Source organism: Pristis pectinata, chromosome 35, assembly GCF_009764475.1.
Source record: "Pristis pectinata isolate sPriPec2 chromosome 35, sPriPec2.1.pri, whole genome shotgun sequence".
Lineage (NCBI taxonomy): Eukaryota > Metazoa > Chordata > Chondrichthyes > Rhinopristiformes > Pristidae > Pristis > Pristis pectinata.
This window is the reverse complement of record NC_067439.1, coordinates 74991-101071: the sequence shown is the minus strand read 5'-3', so window position 1 is coordinate 101071 and position 26081 is coordinate 74991. Positions and strand designations below refer to the sequence as shown.

At 44.6% G+C, this 26081-nt stretch overlaps 1 protein-coding gene across 1 annotated transcript in view; it reads left to right on the top strand.

Moving 5' to 3' along the window:
- The window catches only part of LOC127586424 (latent-transforming growth factor beta-binding protein 1-like), a 146170-nt gene extending 128855 nt beyond the window's left edge, over positions 1-17315 (top strand). The window contains 9 exon segments of the mRNA XM_052044381.1: positions 1307-1471; positions 4656-4733; positions 5474-5602; positions 8605-8748; positions 9275-9393; positions 9396-9429; positions 11124-11588; positions 14542-14682; positions 15202-17315. Coding sequence (XP_051900341.1) covers positions 1307-1471; positions 4656-4733; positions 5474-5602; positions 8605-8748; positions 9275-9393; positions 9396-9429; positions 11124-11588; positions 14542-14682; positions 15202-15371 — 1445 coding nt within the window. The 3' untranslated portion in view covers positions 15372-17315.
- The last annotated feature ends 8766 nt before the right edge of the window (positions 17316-26081 follow it).

Here is a 26081-nt window from a genome sequence, read left to right as displayed (position 1 = left end):
CGGTTAGTAAGTTCGCAGACGGTACAAAGAGTGGTGGCATTTGGATAGTGTAGAAGATTGCCAAAGGATACAGCAGGATATAGATCAGTTGCAGATATGAGCGGAGAAATGGCAAATGGAGTTTAATCCAGCCAAATGTGAGGTGTTGCACTTTAGGAGATCAAATGTACAGGGACAGTACACTGTTAATGGCAAGACATGTACAGTGTTGATGTACAGAGGGATCTAGGGATCCAAGTCCAGAGCTCCCTGAAAGTGGCTGCACAGGTTGATAGGGTGGTAAAGAATGCATACGGCATGCTTGCCTTCATTAGTTGAGGCATTGAGTTCAGGAGTCGGGAAGTTATTTTGCAGCTTTATAAAACTCAAGTTAGGCCACATCTGGAGCATTGCATTCAATGCTGGTCACCCCATTATAGGAAGGATGTTGAGGCTTTGGAGAGGGGTGCCAAAGAGGTTTACCAGGATGCTGCCTGGATTAGAGGGCATGTACTATAAAGAGAGATTGGACAAACTTGGGTTGTTTTCTCTGGAGCAGTAGAGGCTGGGGGGAGACCTGATAGAGGTTTATAAGATTACGAGAGGCAGTATCTTTTTCCCAGGGTCGAAGTGTCTAATACCAGAGGGCATGCACAAGGTGAGAGAGGCCAAGTTCAAAGGAGATGTGCAGGTAAGCTTTTTACGCAGAGAGTGGTGGATGCCTGAATGCACTGCCAGGGGTGGTGTGGAGGCAAATGCGATAGAGGCATTTAAGAGGCTCTTAGGCACATGAATGTGCAGAGCATCAAAAGATATGGTCATTGTGTAGGCCTTAGGGATTAGTTTAGTTAGGCATTTAATTACTAGTTTAATTAGTTTGGTAAAACATTGTGGGCCAAAGGGCCAGTTCCTGTGCTGTACTGTTCTGTTAATGGGGAGGCTGAGAGGGGAGAGAGCTCCAGAGATAATAGCAAAAGCCTAGGAATGAATCTATATTCTTAAGGTTTGCTCAATAACCTTCAAGTATCAGGGGTCTTTTAAGATGCACATCTATCTGTCTATGTAGAGATCCAAGATTAAATGCAAGGTTATAACAGAGATTGGAAGGGGTTGGATGGTTAAGAGAAGGGAACAGGTAAATGTAAACAAGGCAATTTGATTGTGTGGAGAGTGAAGACCAACTTGTACTGGTCAGGGCTGAAAGGCCTGTTTCTGTGTTGCAATTTCTATGTGTGTGTTTAAATAGATGACCAGTGTCTGTGATTGGGAAAACATACATAAAGTTGATGGCTGAGCTGCAATTTCTTACCAATCCTGTTTCTTTTAGCAGCGCCTGCAAGGGAGGAGAATGAATGTTACTACAATCTGAATGATGTGCAGCTGTGCCAGAATATCCTGGCGCACAACGTGACACGGCAAGAGTGCTGCTGCACCGTTGGTGAGGGATGGGGCAAAGACTGCCGAATCTACCAGTGCCCTGAGTATGACTCGGGTAAGGGCCCATACACAGAGTTAATCGTTACACTCAATACAGGTCAGTCGTTCAGGTTTCCAGCCTAAACTAGTTCAAGCATTTGGTGGTGTGAAGAGGGGGGATGGGGGTTAGAGGAGGTGGTGAGTTGTGTGGCGAGGGGTTTGAAAACCTGGTCCATTATACCTTGTCTCTCCATGGATATCCGTGGAGAGGTGGTTCAACACTGGTATAGGTGTCACAATGTCAGAAATGACCAGAGCATCTTTGGCTACTTGGCCTAGGAAGAGGAGCTTTTATGGAAGGATTTTGGATAGTTAAAGCAATTTGTTATGTAACATTGCAAGGTTAGGATAAAGAGACATGTGGAAACAAGTTAAAAGTACATCTGGGACATAACAAAATGCTCCAGATTAGTTATCAGCAATGCATGCCCAGGTGAGTTAGCAAATACCTGTGGCTGACAGGAGAAATTAAAGGTAATATTAAATAAAAGGAAGAGGCTTAGAAATAGCAGAAGGCATTGATTGTGGATCATTTTAGAAATCAGCAATGGAAGACCAAGAATTTGATAAGATAGAGTATAAGAGTGAACTGGTAAGAAACAAAACCAGAGTGGAATTGTTTCAGCAGGTGCTAAGAAAGGAAAAGATTAGCGAAGGCAAACAATAGAAGTAATAAAGAAGATTAAAGTGAAATCCTATAGACTGAATGGAGATGCTTTGCAAAACTGTCAGCCAATCTGAATTTGGTTTCTCTGATCCAGAGGACACTGCAATGCACTGGATATCTTCATTTAAATGAAATGCTGCTTCACCTGGTAGGACTGTTTAGGTCCCTGAATAGTGGGAAGGGATGAGGTAAAGGGGCAGGTGTTGCGTGTCTCTGCAATTGCATAGGAAAATGCCATGAGAAAGAGTGCAGTTGATGGAGATGGAAGGTTATGGTTAGCAGAGGTTTGCAGAACATGGAAACAGGAGGGGAAGGGAAGACGTGTCTGGTGGTGGAACCTCATTGGTGGAAGTTGCAAAGGGTGGTCTATTAAATGTGGAGGCTGATGGGCTGGAAGGTGAACACCAGGGAACGTTCTTGTTTTGTCTGGGGGAAGAGGGGTGCAAGGATTAAGGAATGGAAAATAAATGAGATGGGATTGAGAGCCATGTGAACTATAGTCAAGGAGATGCCATGGTTAAAGAAGAAGAAAGACTTGTAATTGTGTAGAAAGTCTTGTCATTATGGCAGATACAACAGAGAAGGATGAACTGTGAGAATGGAATCCTTACAGGAAGTGTGGTGAAGGGAGAAACAGTCAAGATAGCTGTGGGAGTCTGTGGGCTTGTAATGGATATTTGTGACTAACCTATCCTTGAAATGGAGACAGGGAAACCCAGCAAGGGAAGCTAAGAGTCAAAGGTAGATATTTGAAGGTCAGAGCAGGATAGAAATTGGCAGAAAAATTAGTGAAATTTTTGATTTCTGTACAAGTGCAGGAAGCAGCACCAGTACAGTTGTTGATGTAACGGGTAAAGAGTTGAGGGAAGGAGCGCAAGTAGAACTGAAACGAGAACCGTTGTAGCCCACAAAAGGACAGGCTTAACTTGGGTCTATGTAGGTTCCTATAGCTAGACTTTTGATCTGGAGAAAGTGAATAGAGTTGAAGAAGTTGTTCAAGGAACTTCACCTTACGTCCCAACTAGGCATGTTACTGCCCTTGGGAGTCAACACTTAATTCAACAATTACAGATAATTAACCTTTCCAGTTTGTATCAGAACTGTAATCTAACTTGTATGTAGTACAGAGTCCACCTGAAAAGTAGTGTTCATCCTGCCTAGTGCTCATGCGCACCCCATCCAGTATGCAATGTACGTCATACCTATATGCAGTGTACACCTTTCCTAGTCAGTGGTGTATGCCTTTCCTGATAGGCACTGAGCAACTTGCCAGATTCACAGCACTCACTCTGGCCAGCATTCACTGTATACGGTACTCACCCTGTCTGGTATGAAACACTCACTCTACTATTATGTGGCAAACATATTGCATGGAATACAATTTTCACCCTGTCCATTATACTCTACGTGCCATGTGCTGCATGGTGTGTGCTGGAGTGTCTGCCCAATATCTGTACACACACTGCCTGTTGTACACAGTGACTGTTGCAACAATCTGTGTGGAATAGGTCAGGACTGTGATGGTGCACTTTATGCTTGCCTGGATGTCCAACCAGAACAAGTAGCTATTTGATTGTCACCCCGTCCATCTTTGCATCCTCCACTCCCAGCAGACAATGGCTGCAGTGCATGCCATCTACAAAATGAACTTTAGTTATCCATCCTGGACTATTCCAGTAGCACCTCCCAAACCTGCCACCTCATCCACAAAAGAAGCAGGCACATTGGAACACCTGCACACACACCATCCTGAATTGGAAATATAACACTGTTACTTCATCATCGCTGTGTCTAAATCTATAATTCCCTCCTCTACAACAAAAGGACTACAGCCATTCGAGACAGTAATTTATCCCTGTCTTCTCAGGGAAATTAGGGATAGGCAATAAATCCTGGCCTTGCCACCAATGCCCACATCCTGGGGAACTAACCACTTGAAGTATTGTGTGCCGCAATTGGAGTATACAATGGTTAGACTGCACTTGAACTATTGTGTGCAGGTCTGGTTGCCTCACTATACATAGGATGCGATAGTGCTGGAGAGAGTGCAGAGGAGATTCACCAGGATGTTGCCTGGATTGGAGGATTTTAGTTATGGGGAGAGATTGGATGGCCTGGGCTTGTTTTCTGGAGCAAAGGAGTCTGAGGAGTGACCTGATAGGAGTACATAAAATTACGAGAGGTATGGTAGGGCTATCGAAAGTAAAAATGCATTGGTTTAAGGTGAGAGGAAGGAGTTTTAAAGGCATAGAGAGTGGTTGATATCTGGAGAGACTGGCAGAGGAGGTGGTGGTACAATTACTAGATACAATTACTAGATTAAAGAGGCAATTAGAAAGGCACAAATAGGCATAGAAGGATACAGTCCTAATGTGGGCAAATGGGATTAGTATAGATGGGCAAAAAGGTCACCATGGACATGATGGGCTGAAGGGCCTGTTTCTGCGCTAGATGGCTCTAGGACTATGCGAGTCATTTATTATCAGTCGTAATTGGATAATTTTTTCTTATCCATGAATTGATTCTGTTGCAGATGAATATCGGTCTCTGTGCCCTTGGGGGCGAGGATTTCTTTCCCTTCCGCGCCCAACATTTGGAAGAAGTTACATGGGTGAGTTAAGTGCCAGAGCTAGGTTCAGTAAGTAGAGATTTTTTTTAATCTCTGAGGCTGAACCGCTCTGACTTCCATCGCCAACATCAGTTCCTCATGCCTTCCCTGTTCTTGCTGCCTTCACAGTAGTGTTGTGTCAGTGGGTTAAATACGATGTAAAAAGCAGCCTTGATTTCACCGCTCCAGGCAGTCACACAGAAGGACCCCCAGATCTCTCTCTCATTGCCAATGCTTGGTGTTACCATAAGATGGCAGCGACACAGCACCACTCACATCTCTTTGGCTATCAGAAGTGTTTGAAAAAGACATACAGTAAAGCTCTGATAATCTGCTATACAACCATTCCAAAATCCCCATGGCTCGGCATTGGACTCACCAGGTGATGCTTGCACCTTCCCTCACCAAGGCCCAAATTCTCACACTTCCTTTAAACTTACCAGGGCTTTGTTTCCTGCACTCCATTTAAACTTGTTAGGTTCACAGGAACGTTACCACATAACATCTTTAAAAAAAGTAAATTGTAAGTGTGTTGTAGTTCTAATATAACTTCTGATAGTACAAATATCTGCTAGTCTGACATCACCAAAGTCCCAAGTGTGGCGTATATATTTACAGGGAGAAGCCCTTACCCTGGATAACCTATTACTCAGTACAGTGCACGAGGGAATGGTCTTTAACCTGGATGAACAGTATCTCTGAATTCATTGCATTGTAACTTCATTTGATTTTCTGGGTCATAGATGCTGATGAATGTTCGCTCTTTGGGTCGAAGGTCTGCAAGAATGGTGTCTGTTTGAACACAGTTCCCGGTTACTCCTGTTACTGTCCGATTGGATATTATTATCACTCCACCCTCCTCGAGTGTATTGGTGAGTGAGGGAGGGTGCAGGGAGATGGTGGGGGAGGGAGCTGGAAGAAATAATTTCAGGATTCAAATGGTGTTTGAGTGAAGTGTGAGAGCGACAGTAAAGAGAATCAAGCAAGAGACAGGAGATCAGAGAGAAAGAAATGGGGATGGAGAAATGGAGTGAGAGATGGGGCTGACAGGAGATGGGGAAAGACGGGAAAGATGGGGACAGAGACGGGAGATGGATGGGGAGATGGGTTTAGATGAAGATAAATAAGGGGTGAGAGATGTGGAAAAACTGAGGGAGACAAAGTGAGACAGCGATCTCTGAGTGAATCTCGACTCGAGTTCCACCTGTCAGTCTGTGACCACTTTCCTCACACAAAATAGTTCCAATCACATTTTTGTGTCCCATTCCTAGGTTTTTGAACACTCATTGGGATGGTTCCCTCCATTCCCATCTCCAACATTGACATTTTCTGCCTTCCCCACTAATCCTGTAAGTAAATCACATAACAGCTGCTGTATAAGAACATATGAAATGGAGTAGGAATTAGCCATCTAGCCCTTTGAGCCTGTCGCACCATTCATTAAGATCACTGCTGAATTACCAGTGCCATTTTCCTGTCCTATCCCTACACCTCAATTTCATTAATGCCCAGAAATGTGTTGATCTCAGTTTTGAATGAACAATGTCTGCTCATCGACTGCCCTGAAGGTGGAGAACTCCAATGATTCATCGTTCACTGACTGAAGAAATTTCTTGTCATTTCATTCCTAAATGGCCTGCCCCTTATTCTGTGAGGTTCTAGACTCCTCAGGCAGGGACACATCCCTTCTGCATCCAGCCTGTCGGTTTGTGTAACAATGTTGTATTTGATAAGCTCTCGTTGCATGTTTCTAAAACTCCAAGGAATAAAATGTCATGCAGCAAAACCATACATTTATGGAACCATAACTACTAAATCTTCACTGCACCACCTCTCCCCTCTTTCTCCCCCCTCTCTTCCCCCTCTTCCCTTTCTCTCTCTCTTTTCTCTCTCTCTCTCTCTCTCTCTCCCCTCCCTCCCTCCCTCCCTCCCTCCCTCCCTCTCCCTCTAATATATAATGTATACATCTCTCTGTATGGTATGACCAAAACTATACAAAATACTCCATGTGTGGTCTCACCAAGGCCCTATACAATAACCCTAATGCAGTAAGATCTTTATGTCTACATTCAATTCATCTCAAAATGAAATTTAAAAACACTGCAGATGCTGGAAATCTGAAACATAAACAGAAACACCCAGAAGGTCAGGCAGCATCTGAGGGTAGTAAACAGTGTTTCAGGTTGAAGACACTCTTGCAATGCTGGTTAACATGCCACTTGACTTCCTGATTGCGTGCTGCACCTGGATGTTGGCTTTCAGTCACTGGTGTAAAACCACACCTGTGACCCTTTGAACATCAACGTCACCCAATCATTCTCTATTTCAAAAATATTCTGTTTTTTATATTCTATGCACTAAAGTGGATAACAACATTTTCTCAAGTTATATTGCATCCACCATATCCTTGACCACTTGCTCAGCTTGCCCCTATCTCCCTAAGCCTCTTTACATTCTCCATTGGATTCACAACCATACCCAGTTTTGTATCATCAGCAAAGTTGGAAATATGACATTTGGTTTCCTCAGCTAAAACACTGATATAGATTGTGAATATCCAGGGTCCAAACACCAATTATAGTACCCCCCCACTGGTCACATCCTGCCAACCTAAGAAGATGTGTTTATTCCCATTATTTTCTTTCTGTTCAAAAACTAATTCTCAATCTATACAAGTATATTACCCCAATTCCCTGTGCTGGAACCCTATTGACCTGTGAACTATCGTGTGGGATCTTATTTAAGAGCATTGCAAAAATCCAAATATACCACATCCACTTATCTATTCCATCAATCATATCCTCAAAGAACTCCAATAAATTAATCAAACATGATTTTCATTTCATAAATCCATGCCGACGTTACTCTATGTATTACTTTTTTCAAGGTGTTCTTTTACATATAGCATTGTAGATTCTGGCATTTTCCCTATTACTGATGTTAGGCTGACAGGTTAATAGTTCTTTGTTTTCCCTCCTTCCTTTCTTAAATAGTGGGGTCACACTTGCTGCTCTCCAAGCCAGAGCACAATTGCAGAATCTATAAAACCTTGGATGATGAAAATCAGAGAGTTCACCATCTCTAACATCAATTCTTTCAAAACTCTGGAATATAGATCATCAGGTCCTTGGGATTTATCAGTGTTCAAGGTCACTAACTTCTCTTGTACTATATTTTGCCTAAAATTTATTTCCTTCAGTACTTCATTTTCACTAGACCTCTTATCTGACCTTTCATGCATTTGTTTTTTTACCTGTATGAAGTTTCTTCTGCCTCTGTTGCTACAACTCTTCAGAGCTTTGATGGGATCACTCCTGGAGCACCTTGTGCAGTTTTGGTGACACTTCCACTGACTGGAGTTGGGAAGCGATGTGGTATTGCATCAAACCATTTCCTGAAATGATGGAGATCCCCTTTGAAGAGATTGAATGGAATGGAGCTGTATTTTGTGGAATTTCAAAGAATGAGTAGTGAATTCTTCGATGGAGAGGCTGTTTCCCCTAGTCACAAATTCAGAATAAGGTATCACCCATTTAACACTGAGTAGAATGGATTTTCACTCAGTAAATCCCTCCCCCAGTTACTCCCCAGGAGGAAGGATGCACTCAGTTATTGTGTATTTCCAAGACTGGATGAGCAGAAATTTTGGACACCAAGAGAATCAAGAAATAAGGGTACCGGGAGGGAAAATGAAGTTCAAGCTGAGAATCAGCCATGATCTTACCAAGTGGTGAAGCAGGATTCAAGGGCCGAATGGCCTATGATCTATTCATAGGTGATGTTGCCACAGACTCTGTAACTCATGCTGCCCATCCATATTGGGGTCAGAGTTCACGATTGTAGTCTTTAAAGTTAATTCGTTCCTTCCTGTCAGATAATGACGAGTGTGAAGATGAAACTGCTTGTGACAATGGCGATTGTGTGAACACAGTGGGCTCCTATTACTGCTCTTGTCGGCCTCCCCTCATCCTCGATGTCTCACTTCGCAGATGCACCTCCAACAGCAGTGAGCAGTTTGGTAAGTGGCAGACCAGTGTACAGGGTAAGCAGAGTTCCTTTGACCCAGTCCCTATCCCAGACCTTGAATCCTGGAGATAGAGATCCTCAATACCAAGGTACCAAAATGAACTCTTGCTGTGCCATAAGTTAGAAGCCAACAGATAGTTGTGAAGTGTGACTTGTCTCATTAGTTGCATCTTTGGTAGCAGTATGCTCAGGTGGGCAGAAAAGCCTCCTCCTGTAGCATTAATTGCTAAGATTCTGTATGTTAGGCTACATGGCAGGCTTCCTATTGCAAAGCGATTCAGTCAGGTTATGGATGAGGTTCCAAATTCCTTGTATTTAATTTTGACATTCAGTGGTATCTGATCCTGGAGCAAGTTCCAGGAACTGGAGTCACAAACATGGATTCATCATTTTATAACTTTACATCTTCTGCCATTTCTCCTTCCCCACCCCCCACTCTCCTCCCCTCCTTCTATTCCACCCCTTCCCCATCTCCCCCTCTCTTTCTTCCCACCTTCTCTGCTCCCCTCCCCTCACAGATGTCCACATGGCTCTCTGTTGGCAAGAGGTGGGCCGCAACTTATTGTGTAAACGGCCATTCCTGGAGCGACTGACAACCTACACAGAATGCTGCTGCCAGTATGGCGAGGCCCTGGGGAAATGGATTGTGCCCTGTGCCCCACCAGAAATACAGGTGACATCACCCTCTGACCTCTGCTCCGACCTCCAGTTCCTGACGAACAACTGAACTGAATCCAACACTGCTATCTCCTGAGTGAGGGACCTGCCCAGGGGGCATTCACAGTGAGGGGCCAGTGTGTGTGGAACATCATCAGTGAGGGGCCAGTGTCCTCAGCAGCTGTCCAATTGTGAGGAAGCAGTGCCCATGGGACATCCCCAGTGAGGGGGCCAATGCCATAGAGATCATAATGTCAACCAGCACAGAGACAGCCCTACAGCCCACAGTCCGCACTGACCCTTAAACAAGTGAAGAGAAGGAAGTGTATGGCAGGTGTAGGCAACTGGAACCAAATGACTCCTTTGAAGTTTGTAGGGTATATAGGAGAAGAGTTAAGAAAGAAGTCAAGAGGGCTAAAAGGGGACACAAAACGGTCTTGGCAAGCTGGATTAAGAAAATCTCAAAACATTTAATATTAGAAGCAAGAGGGTAGTTAGAGAAAGAGTAGGTCCAGTCAGGGACCAAAAGGGAAAGCAATGTGTGGAGCCAGGGGATATGAGTGGGGTCCTAAATAAATACTTGTCATTGGTATTCAACAGGGAGAAGGATGTGGAGGATGGAGAGGTAGGGGAGGGGTGTGCTGATATTCTGAAACAAGTTTGTATCAGGAAGGAGGAAGTGTCAAAGATATTGGCACACATTAACATGGATAAATCCCCAGGGCCAGATGGGATCTATCCATGGATGCTATGGAAAGCAAGGGAGGACATTGCTGGGAGATTTTTGCCCCTCCATTTGCCTCAAGAAATGTACCAGAAGACAGGAGGATAGCTAATGTTTTTCCCTTATTCAAAAAAGGCGATAGGATAAGCCAGAAATTTACAGGCTTATGAGTGTTAAATCAGAAATGGAGGAATTATTAGAAAAAATTCCAAGGGACAGGAGTTATGTTCACTTAGGAAGGCAGGGACTGATTAGGGGGAGTCAGAATGGATTTGTGCTGAGGAAACCCTGCCTCACCAGGGTGAGAGGGGAGAAATCTGAGGGGCATGATTTTCACACAGAGGTTGCTGAGTGTATGGAACGAGCTGCCAGAGGAGGTTGTAAAGGCAGATACAATTACAACATTTAAAAGGCATTTGGACAGGTACTTGGATGGGAGAGGGATACGGGCTTAATGTGGGAAAATGGGATTAGTGTAGATCAGCATCACAGTTGGCATGGATGAGTTGGGCCAAAGGGCTTATTTCTATTCTGTGCAGCTCCAGGACTGTGGCTCTATGACCCATTTATGTTCATCCTATACTAATACCACTTTTATTCTCCCCACATTCCCATCGACCCATTGCAGATTCTACCACTCACCTATACACTAGGGACAATTTACAGCAGGCAATTAACCTACCAATCCACACGTCTTTGGGATGTGGGAGGAAACCGGAGCACCTGGGGAAACCGAATGTTCAAACTCCACACAAACAGCACCAGAGGTTAGGATTGAACTTGGGTCTCTGCCCTCTCCACTAGTGACAGCCCAGTGCCTGTGGGAGATCTCCAGTGAGGGATCAATACCCTGGGGACAGCCCAATGAGAGGTCAGTGCCCAGAGGAGAATGATGGATGAATTTGTGGGGGTGACGGGGTGGACAGGAGAGGTGAATATGAGAATGAGGAAAGCTTGATGAGTTGAAGTCCTCTTTGTTCCTGCAGAATATCACAATGCATTGTGTAACTACCTGAGTGCTCCCATTGATGAAGATGACGGTTACCCTTATGGCTTGGAATATGAAAACTATGGATTGCCGTTTGGAGCTGAGCTCACTCCAGATTCCCTCAGGACCTATGATACCCGAGAGTATGACGCTGCCCCACCTCCACTCAGTGACGGACGAGGGTCCAGGCCCTCGGAGCTCGAGCTGTTCCCAGCTCGAGACCCTCTGGGTAGCCGCACACTCTATGAGTCTCGCCGACAGCGCTCAGGACCAGTCAACAATGAGCAGAGCTCGCCCTCTCGGTCTCGCTACCAGCCTCGAGCCAGGCACACTGGACGTGGCTACAGCACAAGGAGTACCCAGGTTAGCCTGCATGAGCTGCAAAATCGGCAGCCGGACCCTGCACCGGACTTCCATCCTCCTGTCCGCCCACGCCTCGTCAGCAGCAATGAGGAGTATGACAGTGAGTAAAATCGTATTGCTGCTGACCTAGCCTCTTTCCTCTCCCTCTGCCTCTCTGTCTCTCTTTGTTCCAACATCTGCAATTTGATTTAGTTTCTATTTTCATCTCCCTCTCTCTCTCTGCTTTATCCCCATTCTCCTAGATGGGATTATACCAAAGGCCTCTCAATAGCCAGTGGGAGTTAGAGGAACAGATAGGGACAGATCATGGAAAGGGGTAAAAGCAACAGGGTAGTTGGAGACCGTGACTTTAATTTCCCCAGTATTGACTTCCTTCGTGCCAGAGGCTTGGATAGGATAGAGTTAGGTGCATCTAGGAGGGTTTCTTGACACAATATGTAGATAGTCCAATCAAGAAAGGGGCCATACTAGACTTTGTATTGGGAAATGAGGCTGGCCAAGTAAATGGAGTTTCAGTGGGAAAGCACTTTAAGAACAGTGATCACAACTCTATAATTTTTCAGATAGTTATAGATAAGGATAAAGCTGGATCTCAGCAGAAAGCACTAAATTAGGGAAAGGCTAATTACAACAGTATGAGGCAGGAGCTGGGGAGAGTAGATTGGGAGCAGCTGTTGTTGGGTAAGTCCACATCTAATGTGGGAGTCGTTTAACGGCCAGTTGGTCAGAGTTCAGGACCAACGTGTTCCCGTAAGGAAGAAAGACAAGGACGGCAAGGTTCAGCAATCTTGGATGATGAGAGACGTTGCAAATTTAGTAAACAAAAACGAAGCATACGTAAGGTTTAGGAAGCTGAAATCGGACTGGGCCTATGAGGAATATAAAGGAAGCAGGAGGGAGATAAAGGAAATAAATAAACAGGTACTTCACATTGGTATTCACCAAGGACATGGAGGATAGTGAGTACAGGGAGGGGTATGTTGATTTCGAGGAGGGAGAGCATTAAAGTGGATAAATCCCCAGCACCTGATGGGGTCTATCCCAGATTATTGAGAGAGGCAGGTGAGGAGATTGCTGTGAGGTGAGGGCCTTGACAGAGATTTTTATATCCTCTTTAGTCACGGGCTAGGTCCCAGAGGAATGGAACATAGCCACTATTGTTGCTCTGTTTAAGAAGGGCAATAGAAATAAAATGCATTCCTGCATCTGGAAAAGCATAGACATTAGGGATAGTCAGCATTGCTCTGTGAAGGGAAGGTCAGGTCTTACAAACTTGATCAAGTTTTTTGAGAAGGTGACAAAGATGATTGATGAGGGAATAACAGTGGATGTTTTATACATGGATTTTAGTAAAGCTTTCGACAAGGTCCCTCATGGTAGGCTGATCAAAAGGTAAAGGCACATTGGATCCCTAAAGACAGCAGATTGGATTCAAAATTGGCTTAGCCTTAGATGATGAGACTACAGTGGTATGGGGTGTTATTCTGACTGGAGGTCCGTCTGTGGTATACAATATATACAGTATATATATCTATATACTGTATATATGATATGGACAAAAATATAGGTGGGCTAATTAATAAGTTTGCAGATGACACAAAAATTGACAGAGTTGTGATGAGTGAAGAAATTTAACAGTACCCTTAGGAGCATTGATGTACAGAGGGATCTTGAAGTGCAAGTCCATAGCTCCCTGAAAGTGCCAACACAAGTGGATAGGGTGGTAAAAGTATATGACATACTTGTCTTCATTATTTTGGGTACTGAGTATAAAAGTCAGGAAGTCATGTTGCAGCTGCATAAATCATGACTTCCTGACTTTTAGGCCACATTTGGAGTATTGTGCGCAGTTCTGGTCACCACATTGCAGGAAGGATGTGGAGGCTCTGGAGAAGGCACAGAAGAGGTTCACCAGATGTTCCCTGGATTAGAGAGTATCCGCTATAAGGAGAGGTTGGACAAATTTGGATTGTTTTCTCTGAAGCGTTGGGGGCTGAGGGTTGACCCGATAGAGGTTTATAACATTATGAGATGCATAGATAGGGTAGATAGTCAGAGTCCTTTTCCCAGGGTGGGAATGTCAAATACTAGAAGGTATACATATGAGGGGATTTACTTGGAATGTAGGAGAATGAGGGTGACCTTATAGAAATGTTTAAAATTATGAGAGATATAGATGAGGTGGATGGTAACAGTCTTTTCCCCTGGGTAGGGGAGTCTAAAACTAGGAGGCATAGGTTAAAGATGAGAGGGAAAAGATTTAAAATGGACACGCAAGGCAACTTTTTCACACAGAAGGTGGTGGTCCTCCTCACCCTCCCTCTCTCTCTTTCTCTCTCTCTCCCCTCCACTTTTTCTCTCATGTTTTCCCTCACTCTCTTACTCTTCCCTCCCCACCCACCTCTCTTTCCATGCTCCCTCTCCCTCCCTCCCTCCACCCCTCCCCTCACACTTCCCCTCTCCTCCCTGCTTTCCTTCTCACTTTCCCTCGCTCCCCCATGCTCCTTCCCTCCCTTGCACCCTCTCCCTCCCTCACACTGTCGCCCAACCCCCACACTCTCTCCCACCCTGTACTCTTTCACCACCAGGTTCCCTTATTCTCCCTTTTTCCTAACTGCCCCTGCACTCTCCCCACCTCCCTCTCACCCTCCCTGCCCTTCATCCTTCTTCCTTCCTTGCACTCCTTCCTTCCTCCTCTGCCCTCTCCCCATCCTATCTCACTCCATTACTCAGCTGTTCTCTCTCTCACCTCCTTCCTTCTTTACCTACTTTCTTTCCTACTGCTCTCCCTCCATCTGCCCCTCCCTCCCTCCGCCACACCCTCCCTCTCTCTCACCCTTCCCACTCTCCCTCCCTCTCCCTCCCCCCTCTCCCCCCCATGCTCTCTCGCCTTTCCCCATGTTTCCCCTTCACTCTCTCCCTTCCATCCATCCTTCCTCCCCCAACCCTTCCCACCCCCTCCCCATCCCTTTGCCTCCCTCTCTACTGTCAAAGCCCTATGCCTGTTATGTGGGAGTAATCTGAGAACCTGACACTGTGCTGCTTTAATCCAGCCCAGTACCAGCAGTACAACAGCCTGCAATGTGGAATTCTGAACGGCTGTGAGAACGGCAAGTGTATTCGTGTGCCTGAAGGCTTCACCTGCGACTGTGACGCTGGCTACAGACTCGACATGACCAAGATGACGTGTGTTGGTATGGAGTGGGAAGGGGAGTACTGGTGTGGGGACGAGGGAACATTTGGGGTTAGTAGGCTCCATATTGGAGCCGAATGGGGCAGTTCAGCACTATGGTGGGTTCAGGCTGGGATGATGGTTCAGATTCCTCACACATCAAATGCAGTGTTTCATTTTGGCAAAGGACTGCATGTCCACGGAGGATGTGACAACCCACTCCTGCAGCTGTAAGCAGGGAGTGTAGGAGGTAGCTGTTAGTGGGGATTGTACAAGCTTTTGATTGTACAAGGGGTGTGTGGAGTGAGGGTGTGGGAATGTGTGTGTGGAGAGTGTGGAAAATGTGGGGAGTGAGTGTGTGAGAAATGAGCATGTGGGAGGGTGGGTAATGACCGTGTGCGGGGGTGTGGGAAATGGGGGTGTAGGGAATGAGCATGGTGGGGCGTGGGGGGGGGGGGTGTGGGGAATGAGTGTGTCTAGTGTTTGGCTGGTGTGAGAATGCACTAAGCACAAGTGCTTAACATCTTTCCTTTGGTTTCAGATGTAAACGAGTGTGACGAAGTTGAGGATCCCACAGTCCTTTGCAGGAACGCCAAATGTGTTAACACGGACGGCTCGTATCGATGTATCTGCTTACGGGGTTACGTGTTGTCACGGCAACCCAATTACTGCACAACTGCGCGGGGGAGTGTGAGGGGAACAGGCTTGTGAAACCAAAGATTCAGAATAGCAATCAGTTCCACGCTTAAGAGACAAGTGGCACATTGTTGAATAATCAAGGTGGGAGGTATTTATTTTACTGCTATTTAATTGATATTGGGAGATGTGGGAAGGAGCGCAATTAATGGCCCAGGCTATAAAATGAAAGCACTTGAACCTTGAGTCTTTAACTGGGATTGTACTGGGCTTCAGTCCAGCAGCTCTGCATTCTGTCAAAACCTGACCTGCTGGCAGTAACTGTTGCTTGTTTATAAAGGTCCAGAATCATTAAACAGTATCTGGTCTGCATACAATGAATTAATTTAATGCAGTGTTTTTGCTGAATCTGTTTTACTCAAAGAGACCACACTGATAGCTTCCTCAGTTTAGCCTACAGTTTCTGATCAGCAGGCTCAGGATGTCTCACTATTTATTTAGTGAGGTTATATATTTAGCAACCACCTTTCAGGTTTCATCCCTCCTTCCCCTGCCAGAGAGACTCCTTTACATTGCTGTAGTGCAGACACTGTCCCATTGAGGCTGATAGATTAAGCAGCCTATGCAAGCTTGATGGTCAATTGCTACTGACTCACATCTTGCACCTTCTTCCCAAGGGAAATCAGAGGGCCCTATTGAATCACCAAAGGCAGGACATCAAACTTTGGTCTTGTAATTCTGAACTCATTGTTACTGAACATCAAGCAACACCCAACCCTTAAGGGATTGGAAATGTGATAAAAATACTTGGAATCCATTTGAGATTTGCCATAAATTTAGGCTATGGACTGATCTGGAATTTACACAACCCATCCAGCCACAAGGAACACAAAATCTGCCACTGAAATCAAAAGTGTAAGCCTGCCACTGTATTTTAAGACCTTTGTTACTTTAAATTCCTCCTTTTGCTCAGTTTATGTACATCATCACCTCTGAAGGAATTGGGGTATTTTTTGCAATAGCACTGGACCTTGGGTTTTCATCCTGGTTCTCAGCTGAGTTTGGTGAGAGTTCAGGGATTCATGGTGTGCAGTGGGGGTCAGCAGTTGTTATTCAATTATGGGATCTGGGTGTCATTGGCAGGACCAGAATTATTGCCTATTCTTCATTGCCCTTGAGAAGGTGGTGAGAGCTGTCTTCCTGCTAGTGGAGTCCTTTTGGTGAAGGTCCTCCCACAAAGCTGTTGGATAAGGAGCTCCAGGATTTAGAGCCACCACTGAAGAAAGATGAAGGGGTGGTAATGCCAGTAATTCTTGCCCTTAGCATTTGAAGGAACACCAAGAGGAAGGGGCTGCATTGGTCAGCATTCTTCCCACTCCCCATTCTCCATTAACTGTGCAGTGATACCATCCTAAACACTTCGATGATAAAGTGGCTTCCAACTCCGTTCCATTTCTGCCCATTCAGGTAACACTGGAGAGTCAAACAGCAGATCGATAAGGAGGGATAGATTCATCCTTATTCCCTACATGAAGGAGGCACTGACACTGTGGTACCTCTAACTATTTCCTGAGCTCATTCTCGGAGATTGCTCCAGTTACCCTCATGGGAGGAAACATTTCCATTTCTCTGTGATGTGTCTGTGGAGAGATCAAGACACTGGGATCAGATTCTGAAAGGCAATGTTTACCAGTAGGCAATCCCAAGCTATTCAGAAAGAATACAATTGCTGCAGTATTTGTAGCTAGATTTAGTCCATGCAGTCTGTGTTGAACAAGCCCATGTTTCACACTGTACTTTGCCTACATTTTTCTGAATATCCCAGATTTAGAATAGCGCAGGACCGAGGGACATCCTCACAATATTCCCACAAATTTTGTCGCCTGTACTAATGCCTATGAATATCATTGTACTTTCACTATAAATGCTACATCTTTTGTATAAGTTTAAGAAAAATGAGGGCATATTCCCAGCCTGATGTACTATCTCTCTACTTTGTTAATCAATCACCTCACATTAAAAGACAAAATAAGATGTGCCCTAAGTATTGCTGTATTGTAAATGTTTTACATGAGACAAATTTTGAAGTTTTGCCACCATAAAGACACAGATGTTTTTAAACCACATCTTATAGCAACTTAGCCATACACCACTTTTAACATTGTAAAACATCCCAAATATTTCCCCAGAATGCTGTAGACTAAAATCTGACATTAGACCACAGAAATATGAAGACAAATGCTCAAAGGCTAACTAACTTAAAGAGCAAAAAGGCAGAGGCTTCAGGAGGGAATCCCTGAGGCTAGGGCCTCAATAGCTGAAGCTGTGGTGGCCATAAGAATGCATTTGAATCAGTGATTAAGAAGCCAGAATTGGAGGAGTGCAGCTTTCTAGAATGCTGAAGGAGGTTGCAGAGGTAGGAGAGATTAAGCTGTGGAGGGATTTGAATACAAGCCTGAGAAGTTTAAAGCCAAAGTGTTGCTTACCAGGAACTAACATAGGTAAGGGAGCACAGGGAAATGGGGTTTGACGAGTCAGAATGCAAGTTGGAAGACAGGTTTACAGAGGGTAGATTGGAGGAAGTTGACTAGAAAAGTGCAAGACAAGTTGTATCTGGAGAGGTGAGGCAAGGAACAGGGTCAGGCAACGTTACAGAGCTGGAAATAACTGTTAATGAGAAGTAGTTATGAGGTCTGCATGCAATTCTGGGTCACACTGGTTGAACTTCAGACACTGGTTTGAGGAGGGTTGGAGTTAGTTGTTAAGAAAATGAGTTTGTGATAGGGACCATGTACTATAGCTAACCTCCAACCAATGTCTGTTTGGAGTAAATTACGTGGTCTTATCAGGGCTGTAACAATTGATCAAAAACTAATAGGGAGAAATCTGATGGACTTTACATTTTATCCCTGATCAATACCCAAACCACCAGAGCTTTTTTGAGAACTTACTTGAGACAAGTCCTTGCTGAATAGACAATCTGACTAACTTCATATATCAAATATAAATAAAGAATCAAGGTTTAATATTGATTAGAGCTGCACTCCCTGTTCAGATACCCATTGCACTGCCATTGGGGTTTGTGTTTTACCTCAACCTTCGGTAAATACCGAATTCGGTAGATTGAATTCAAAGGCAGAATACAAGGTTAATGGCAGGACTCTTAGCAGTGTGGAGGAACAGAGGGATCTTGGGGTCTACGTCCATAGATCCCTCAAGGTTGCCACGCAGGTCAATAGGGTTGTTAAGAAGGCGTATGGAGTGTTGGCCTTCATTAGTTGGGGTATTGAGTTCAAGAGCCGCGAGGTGATGTTGCAGCTCTATAGAACTCTGGTCAGACCACAGTTGGAGTATTATGTTCCATTCTGGTCTCCTCATTATAGAAAGGATGTGGAAGTTTTAGAGACGGAGCAGAGGGGATTGCAGAGGATGCACAAGATGGTGCCTGGATTGGAGAGCATGTCTTATGAGGATAGGTTGAGCGAGCTAGGGCTTTTCTCTTTGGAGAGGAGGAGGATGAGATTTGACGATAGAGGTGTACAAGATGACAAGGGGCATAGATCGCACAGACAGTCAGAGACTTTTTCCCGGGCGACAATGGCTAACACGCGGGGACATAATTTTAAGGTGATTGGAGGAAGGTATAAGGGGGATATCAGGAGTAATTTTTTTTTTTTTTTTTTACACACACACACACACACAGAGTGGTGGGTGTGTGGAATGCACTGCCAGCAGAGGTTGTGGGAGCAAATATATTAGGGACATTTAAGAGACTCTTAGACACATGAATGATAGAAAAATAGGGGGCTATGTGGGAGGGAAGGGTTAGATTGATCTTAGGGCAGGATAAAATGTTGGCACAACATTGTGGCCGAAGGGCCTTTACTGTGCTGTAGTGTTCTATGTTCAACCTATAAGACAAAACTGGAGCACTGGTGCCATTTGCTGTGTAACACACACTTAAAAATATAACCACTGGAGATCTAAATTTGAGCTTGGAATGGGAGAGAAAGGAGTAGATCTGTATGAACAGATTTCTAATCAATTTGTGTAAAATTGACAGTGGATTGGTGGTGTTATTTGTGGTGGTTATTGGGAGACTACACCTGTAAGCCAGAATATCATGGAGATAATTCTCCTCATTTCTCTTCTATGTCAGTCAGCCATCTCATTACATAATATTTTAGTTAATCTGGATCACTCGAGGCTCCAGAATGCATAGAGATTTTTAAGCCCACAGACACATCCCAATACAGTGAATGTTCTGTGAATTCCTGACCCAGTTATCGAAAGTGGAATGTGTGACAATCATGATCTCTCAGACAATCTTAGCTAAGAGCACATCAATAAGATTGAATGGGCTGAAGAGGCAAAAGGAACATGGAACATAGTACAGTGCTGGACAGGCCATTCAGCCCACAACGTTATACCAATCTTGATGCTAATTTATACTAAATGTCCTCGTCCTGTATATCATCCGTATCCCTTGATTCCCTTCATATTCATAAACATATTCTTAAATATTCATATTCTTAAACTCCACCAAACTGCCTGCTTCCACTACTACTCCTGATAACCCATTCCAGGCACCTACCGCTTTCTGCGTAAAAAAAACTTGCCCTCACGTCACCTGTAAACTCCCCTCTCCCCCAACCTTAAAAGCATGTCCTCTGGTATTTGATATTTCTACCCTGGGGAAAAGATTCTGTCTACCCAATCTATGCCTCTCAATTTTAAAAACCTCTATCAGGTCTCCCCTCAGCCTGCAATGCTCCAGGGAGAGCAACCAAAGTTTGTCCAACTTTTTCTTATAGTTCATACCCTCTAATCCAGGCAGCATCCTGGTAAACCTCTTCTGCACCCTTTCTACAATCTCCTCATCCTTCCTATCATGGGGCAACCAGAACTGCACGCAATACTCCAAGTGCAGTCTGACTAAACTTTTATACAGCTGTAGCATGACTTCCTTACTCTTATACTCAACACCCTACCAATGAGGGCAAGCATTCCATGTGCTTTCTTTACCGCCTTATCCACTTGTGTAGCCACTTTCAGTGAGCTATGGACTTGGAGCCCAAGATCCCTGTATACTTCAGTGCTATTACGGGGCCTACCAGTAACTAAATACTTTCTCCTTTCATTTGACCTCCAAAGAAAACGCCAAAGAAAACGAACAGTGAATTTTGAAATTACCTTTTTTCTTGTGAAGTTCAAAGGTTGGCCGCACCACAATGCTTGCACTGCCACCTAACAACTTACCCCAAGACCTTCTTTCCAAGCCAATGAGAGTTCTTTTAAAGGTATGTTCAATCCTCCTCCACCACTACTACATTCCATCTGCATCCACCATTTTGACTTTGCTACTAGTGCTGCACTTGTGCTTTCCGCTTCAGTGTAAGACGATGGCTTCTGACACTGGGGCCTCTGCACCTCGAGAACAGCCACTGTTCACCCTGCAAATGGTGTGGAAGTCAGAGGAGAGCAGTCTTGAGGTTGTGTATCCAAATCCTATAGATGGCCACTTTATCAACACTCTCTGCAAGTTTAAAGGTCAACGATGCTGTGAATTGTAATGCTATTATGTTGTTATTATGCTAGTTCAGTGCATTTTCTTTATAAGAGAATTTGTCCAGAAATTGGATTGCGCTTATTTTTGGTGTACTGAAATATTTAACACTAATAACTATTCGTGTCCCCTACAAAAATAATTGCAATATTAGTCAGAAGGCATTTTAAATACCATCAGGATAGTTTGCACATGAGCAGACACAAACAGTAAAATGGGATCTGCAGTTTCCAACAGTATAAGGTGGAAATGAACACAGCGACCAACACTTCACTACTGAGCTCCATGCACAACTTCCACATGCCCCATCCTCAGAACACCACTGACACTATCACCTGCCACCCTCAAAGTTCATTATCTTATCTTTGGTAGTTTGAAAAGCTTACTCAATGTCCTCATCTCCTCTGTTCAGGCTGATAGTGAGGAAGAGGAGGGAGGAGTGGCACTTGTGAGTTCAGCACCTCCACAAGGTGCTAACCATCTCCTCCTCATGGGCAGAGAGGCCACAAAGGCCCAAGCTACCACAAGAGTGAAGACTATAAGAAGTTCAACAACAATATTTCATTTGGCTTACTACATCCTCCTTGATCACAGCAAGCAGCATCATTAGCATCAGTGCTTCTGCATGCTGAATTCACAGACATAGAACATTACAGCACAGTACAGGCCCTTCGGTCCATGATGTTGCGCCAACATTTTATCCTGCTCTAAGATCTATCTAACCCTTCCGTCCCATATAGCCCTCCATTTTTCTATCGTTCATGTGCCTATCTAAGAGTCGCTTAAATGTCCCTAATATATCTGCCTCCACCACCTCTGCCGGCAGTGCATTCCACGCACCCACCATTCTCTGTGTAAAAAAAAAACTTATCTCTGACATCCCCCTTATACCTTCCTCCAATCACCTGAAAATTATGTCCCCTCTTGTGAGCCATTTTCACCCTGGGAAAAAGTCTCTGACTGTCCACTCGATCCATGCCTCTTATCATCTTGTACACCTCGATCAAGTCACCTCTCATCCTCCTCCTCTCCAAAGAGAAAAACTCAGTTCACTCAACTTATCCTCATAAGCCATGCTCTCCAATCCAGGCAACATCCTGGTAAATCTCCTCTGCACCCTCTCTAAAGCTTCCACATCCTTCCTATAAGAAGGCAACCAGAACTAAACACAATACTCCAAATGTGGTCTAACCAGAGTTTTATAGAGCTGCAACATTACCTCACGGCTCTTGAACTCAATACCCTGACTAATGAAGGCCAACACACCATACGTCTTCTTAACAACCCTATCAACCTGCGTGGCAGCCTTGAGGGATCTATGGATGTGGATCCAAGATCCCTCTGTTCCTCCACACTGCTAAGTGTCCTGCCATTAACCTTGTGTTCTGCCCTTGATCTTCCAAAGTATATCACTTCACACTTTTCTGGGTTGAACTCCATCTGCCATTTCTCAGCCCACCTCTGCATCCTATCAATGTCCTGTTGTAATCTACAGCAACCTTCTACACTATCCACACCACCAACAACCTTTGTGTCATCAGCAAACTTACTAACTCACCCTTCTACATCCTCATCTAAGTCATTTCTAAAAATCACAAAGCGCAGGGATCCCAGAACAAATCCTTGTGGAACACCACTGGTCACCGACCTCCAGGCAGAATATGCTCCATCTACCACCAGCATTCAGAGCCAATTCTGAATCCACACAGCCAAGTTTCCCTGGATCCCATGCCTCCTGAATTTCTGAATAAGCTTTACATGAGGAACCTTATCAAACACCTTACTAAAATCCATGAACACCATATCCACTGCTCTATCTTCATCAATGTACTTTGTCACATCCTCAAAGAATTCAATCAGGCTCGTGATGCATGACCTGCCCCTCACAAAGCTATGCTGACTGTCCCTAATCAGCCTATGCTTCTCCAAATGCCCATAAATCCTGTCTCTAAGAATCTCCTCCAGTAATTTGCCCCCCCACTGTAGAAAAAACTCACTGGTTTGTAATTCCCGGGGCTATCCTCATGCCCTTTCTGAAACAAAGGAACATTTGCCACCCTCCAATCATCTGCCACTACTCCTGTGGCCAGTGAGGTCGCAAAGATCATCACCAAAGGCCCAGCAAGCTCTTCCTTCGTTTCAACCTTGTATATATCCCATCCGGCCCCAGTGACGTATCTATCCTAATGTTTTTCAAGAGTTCCAGCACATCCTCTTTCCACATGTCAACACGCCCTAGCGTATCAGCCTGTTGTATGCCATCCTCACAAACATCAAGGTCTCTCTCACTGGTGAATACTGAAGCAAGGTATAAAGGACCTCCCCTACCTCTTTCGACTCCAGGCAAATTTCCTCCTTTATCCCTGATTGGTCCTACCCTCACTCTAGTCATCCTCCTGTTCTTCACATACGTGTAGAATGCCTTGGGGTTTTCCTTAATCCTACTCACCAAGGCCTTCTTATGCCGCTTTCTAGCATTCCTAAGTCCATTCTTAAGCTCCCTCCTGGCTACCTTGTAACTCTGCAGAGCCCTGTCTGATCCATGCTTTCTAAACCTTAAGTAAGCTTCTTTCTTCCTCTTGACAAGATATTCTGCATCTCCTGTCAACCATGGTTCCTTCACTCTACCTTCCTTACCGTGCCTCAATGGGACAAACCTATCCATAAGCCCATGCATATGCTCCCTAAACCACCTCCACAATTGAGGAGAGTAAGACTTAGCTTTATTCAGACTCTTGATTGCAAAGACCAAATATGTCACTCACACTTGCACAGTGCACTTCCTATCAAAACATAAGGTGAACAGTTTCAGTCAAACTCATGCCTTCCCTTTGTTCTCTGAGTTCCAGACTCAGGTTCTCTCCTTGCTAATGTTGGTCCCAGGGTCTGTCTGCAATCCCAGCTTGTTGTGCTGTTCCAGGGTTTGGAAAGGAGTTGTATCCCATTTCCAAGCCAACCTCTCTCCTATTCCTTCCAGTCTAGGTCAGACCTATTTTGTCCATCTTCATCCCATTGCAGCCAGATTATTGGTTGCCACAGTATCACTTTGTTTCTTTTCAGTCCACCAATTGTGTAGCATCCTGGTGTTACTACTGAGCCAATCAGCTAAAACAGGAGCATGGAATTAACTGTTACTGATGGTTCATACAAGGACCACACTCATCACAAGAGTCAGATAACCAGGCCTCATCACTCAGATATTTTTCCATCTTAATTTAGGCCTCACTTTATCCCTTAATACCACAGTCATTACCATCTCTTCTGCTTGCCATTGAGGCCTTTGATGTTATTGGAGATGTGTAAGACTGTTCCTTATCTCACAACAGATGGGCATTGGCTCGTATCAATTTATTAGGCCTCCAAGACTTTGGTTTATGGCTGCTGCTCAGTGAAGCTGAGAACATCACATTGATCTGGTTCCAGCCTGTATTGTTTACTTCACTTGTCTTAATTGCCACTTAAGGCTTTTCAAAAAATTACTAATTCAGAATCCTGTAATCAATCAATCCTGGAGATTCAGTCCTTCAGTTAAGTCATTTTCAATCTCCTTGCCAATTCTCAGAGAAGTTCATGAACCATTAACCATCCTTGTACACTGCAACCTCCAAATGTCTGTTACAGTTTTACACACTGTCCAGTCGTCATTTCTGTGCTGGCTCTTTTAACCCTCTGACTAGCACAAGGTGTGTTGGGTTCAACCTACAAGTGCAATGTTCTTTTGTTTCCTTCTTCCTCCTTCCCAGAACACCATCACCAGAAGCATGAAAAGCAGGAGGAAAGACTGGGTGGAGAGAATAATGATGAAGATCACACTGCAACAACAGCTTGGCACATCAGGAATGATCACATTAGATTAGAATGACACCTGTCATTGGGAGATACACCATGCATAATCAGGCTATTGTCTGGCCATATGCCTTGGGAATCTGGTGTGGGTCTCACTGGAGTAGGATCCGAGTAATCTATACTGCTCCAGAAAACTCACTGGAGGGCCACGGATGGACATGATATGACTCACAGCTGGTAAAAGCATTGCCTAATCGAATGCAAGATGTGACAAGGAACATGAAAGAGGCATTTTTGTGGTCTTGCAGAGCTCGGACTCTGGAGACCATGTGTACTCCTAGAGAATCCCATCACACACATCCACTGGTTAGTTGGCAACTGGCCTGGAGGCATTGACAGAGGCCACACAAAGTCTTGATGCTTCCATGCAATCTCAAAAAAACAGAACGCTGGAAGAACTCAGTGGGTCAAGCAGCATTTGTGTCAATGTCAGTCAACATTTTGGGAATATGTCTTTTGTTCCGGATTCCAGCATTTGCCATTTCTTTCATCTCCATGCAGTCTCAGGCTAATCTGGTCTAAACCACATGGGAGCAGCTGGAAGTTGTAAAGGGCCAGAGTAACTTGATGTCCTCACTGTGCAGCTATCTGTTAGCAGTTTGTTGCTCTCGGCGGGGGGGGGGGGGGGGGGGGGGGCGGCACAGGAATGCTATCTATGAGAGCTCATACTTCGCTGGGAGCACAGTTGGTGCTGCACATCAGTCTCTCCGTCCTGCATGAACAGATGCTACACATTGGATTGCTGTCCTGCAGATGTGAGGGAACAATATTCACGTGACAAAACTCTGGTGATGAGCAGTCTGAGGAATTTAAGGAATAAACCTGAAACATCGCTGTAACAAAATAATTCTAATGCAAGACCTTGGGCCTGACCCTGGGAACACCCCAATGTTTTACACCCAATGACATGAATTTTTGTTTTGGAGTGTAGCCATTGTTGTAAGGTGGGAGATGTAGCATCATTAAACGCAGCACAATTACACAAAAGCAATGTAATAAATGCGAAATAATCTGCTCTTGTGATGTTGAGGCATAAATATCATTCCCATGACGACGGGAAATTCCTGTCCCATTCATGGGAGTCACACAGCACAAAAACTACAGGGAAAAGTTTCCTTTCTATCTAAATCCCTCATAATTTTGAATATGTCTATCAGGGGGCCAGGGAGTGCTCTGTCCATCCCAATTGCTTCCCCTCTTTTGGGGTTATGTTTGTGCCAGAGCATCCTTGCAGAGGGAGTACAGAGTGCCTGCTGCTTCGCTTGTTGCCTTCTGGTTCTGGTTTACAGAGCAGGGACTGGACTGCTTCCTAGACAAGGAGGACCATATTTTAAATTTCATGTTTTCTTTAAATAAAGTTATTTTCAAAAAAG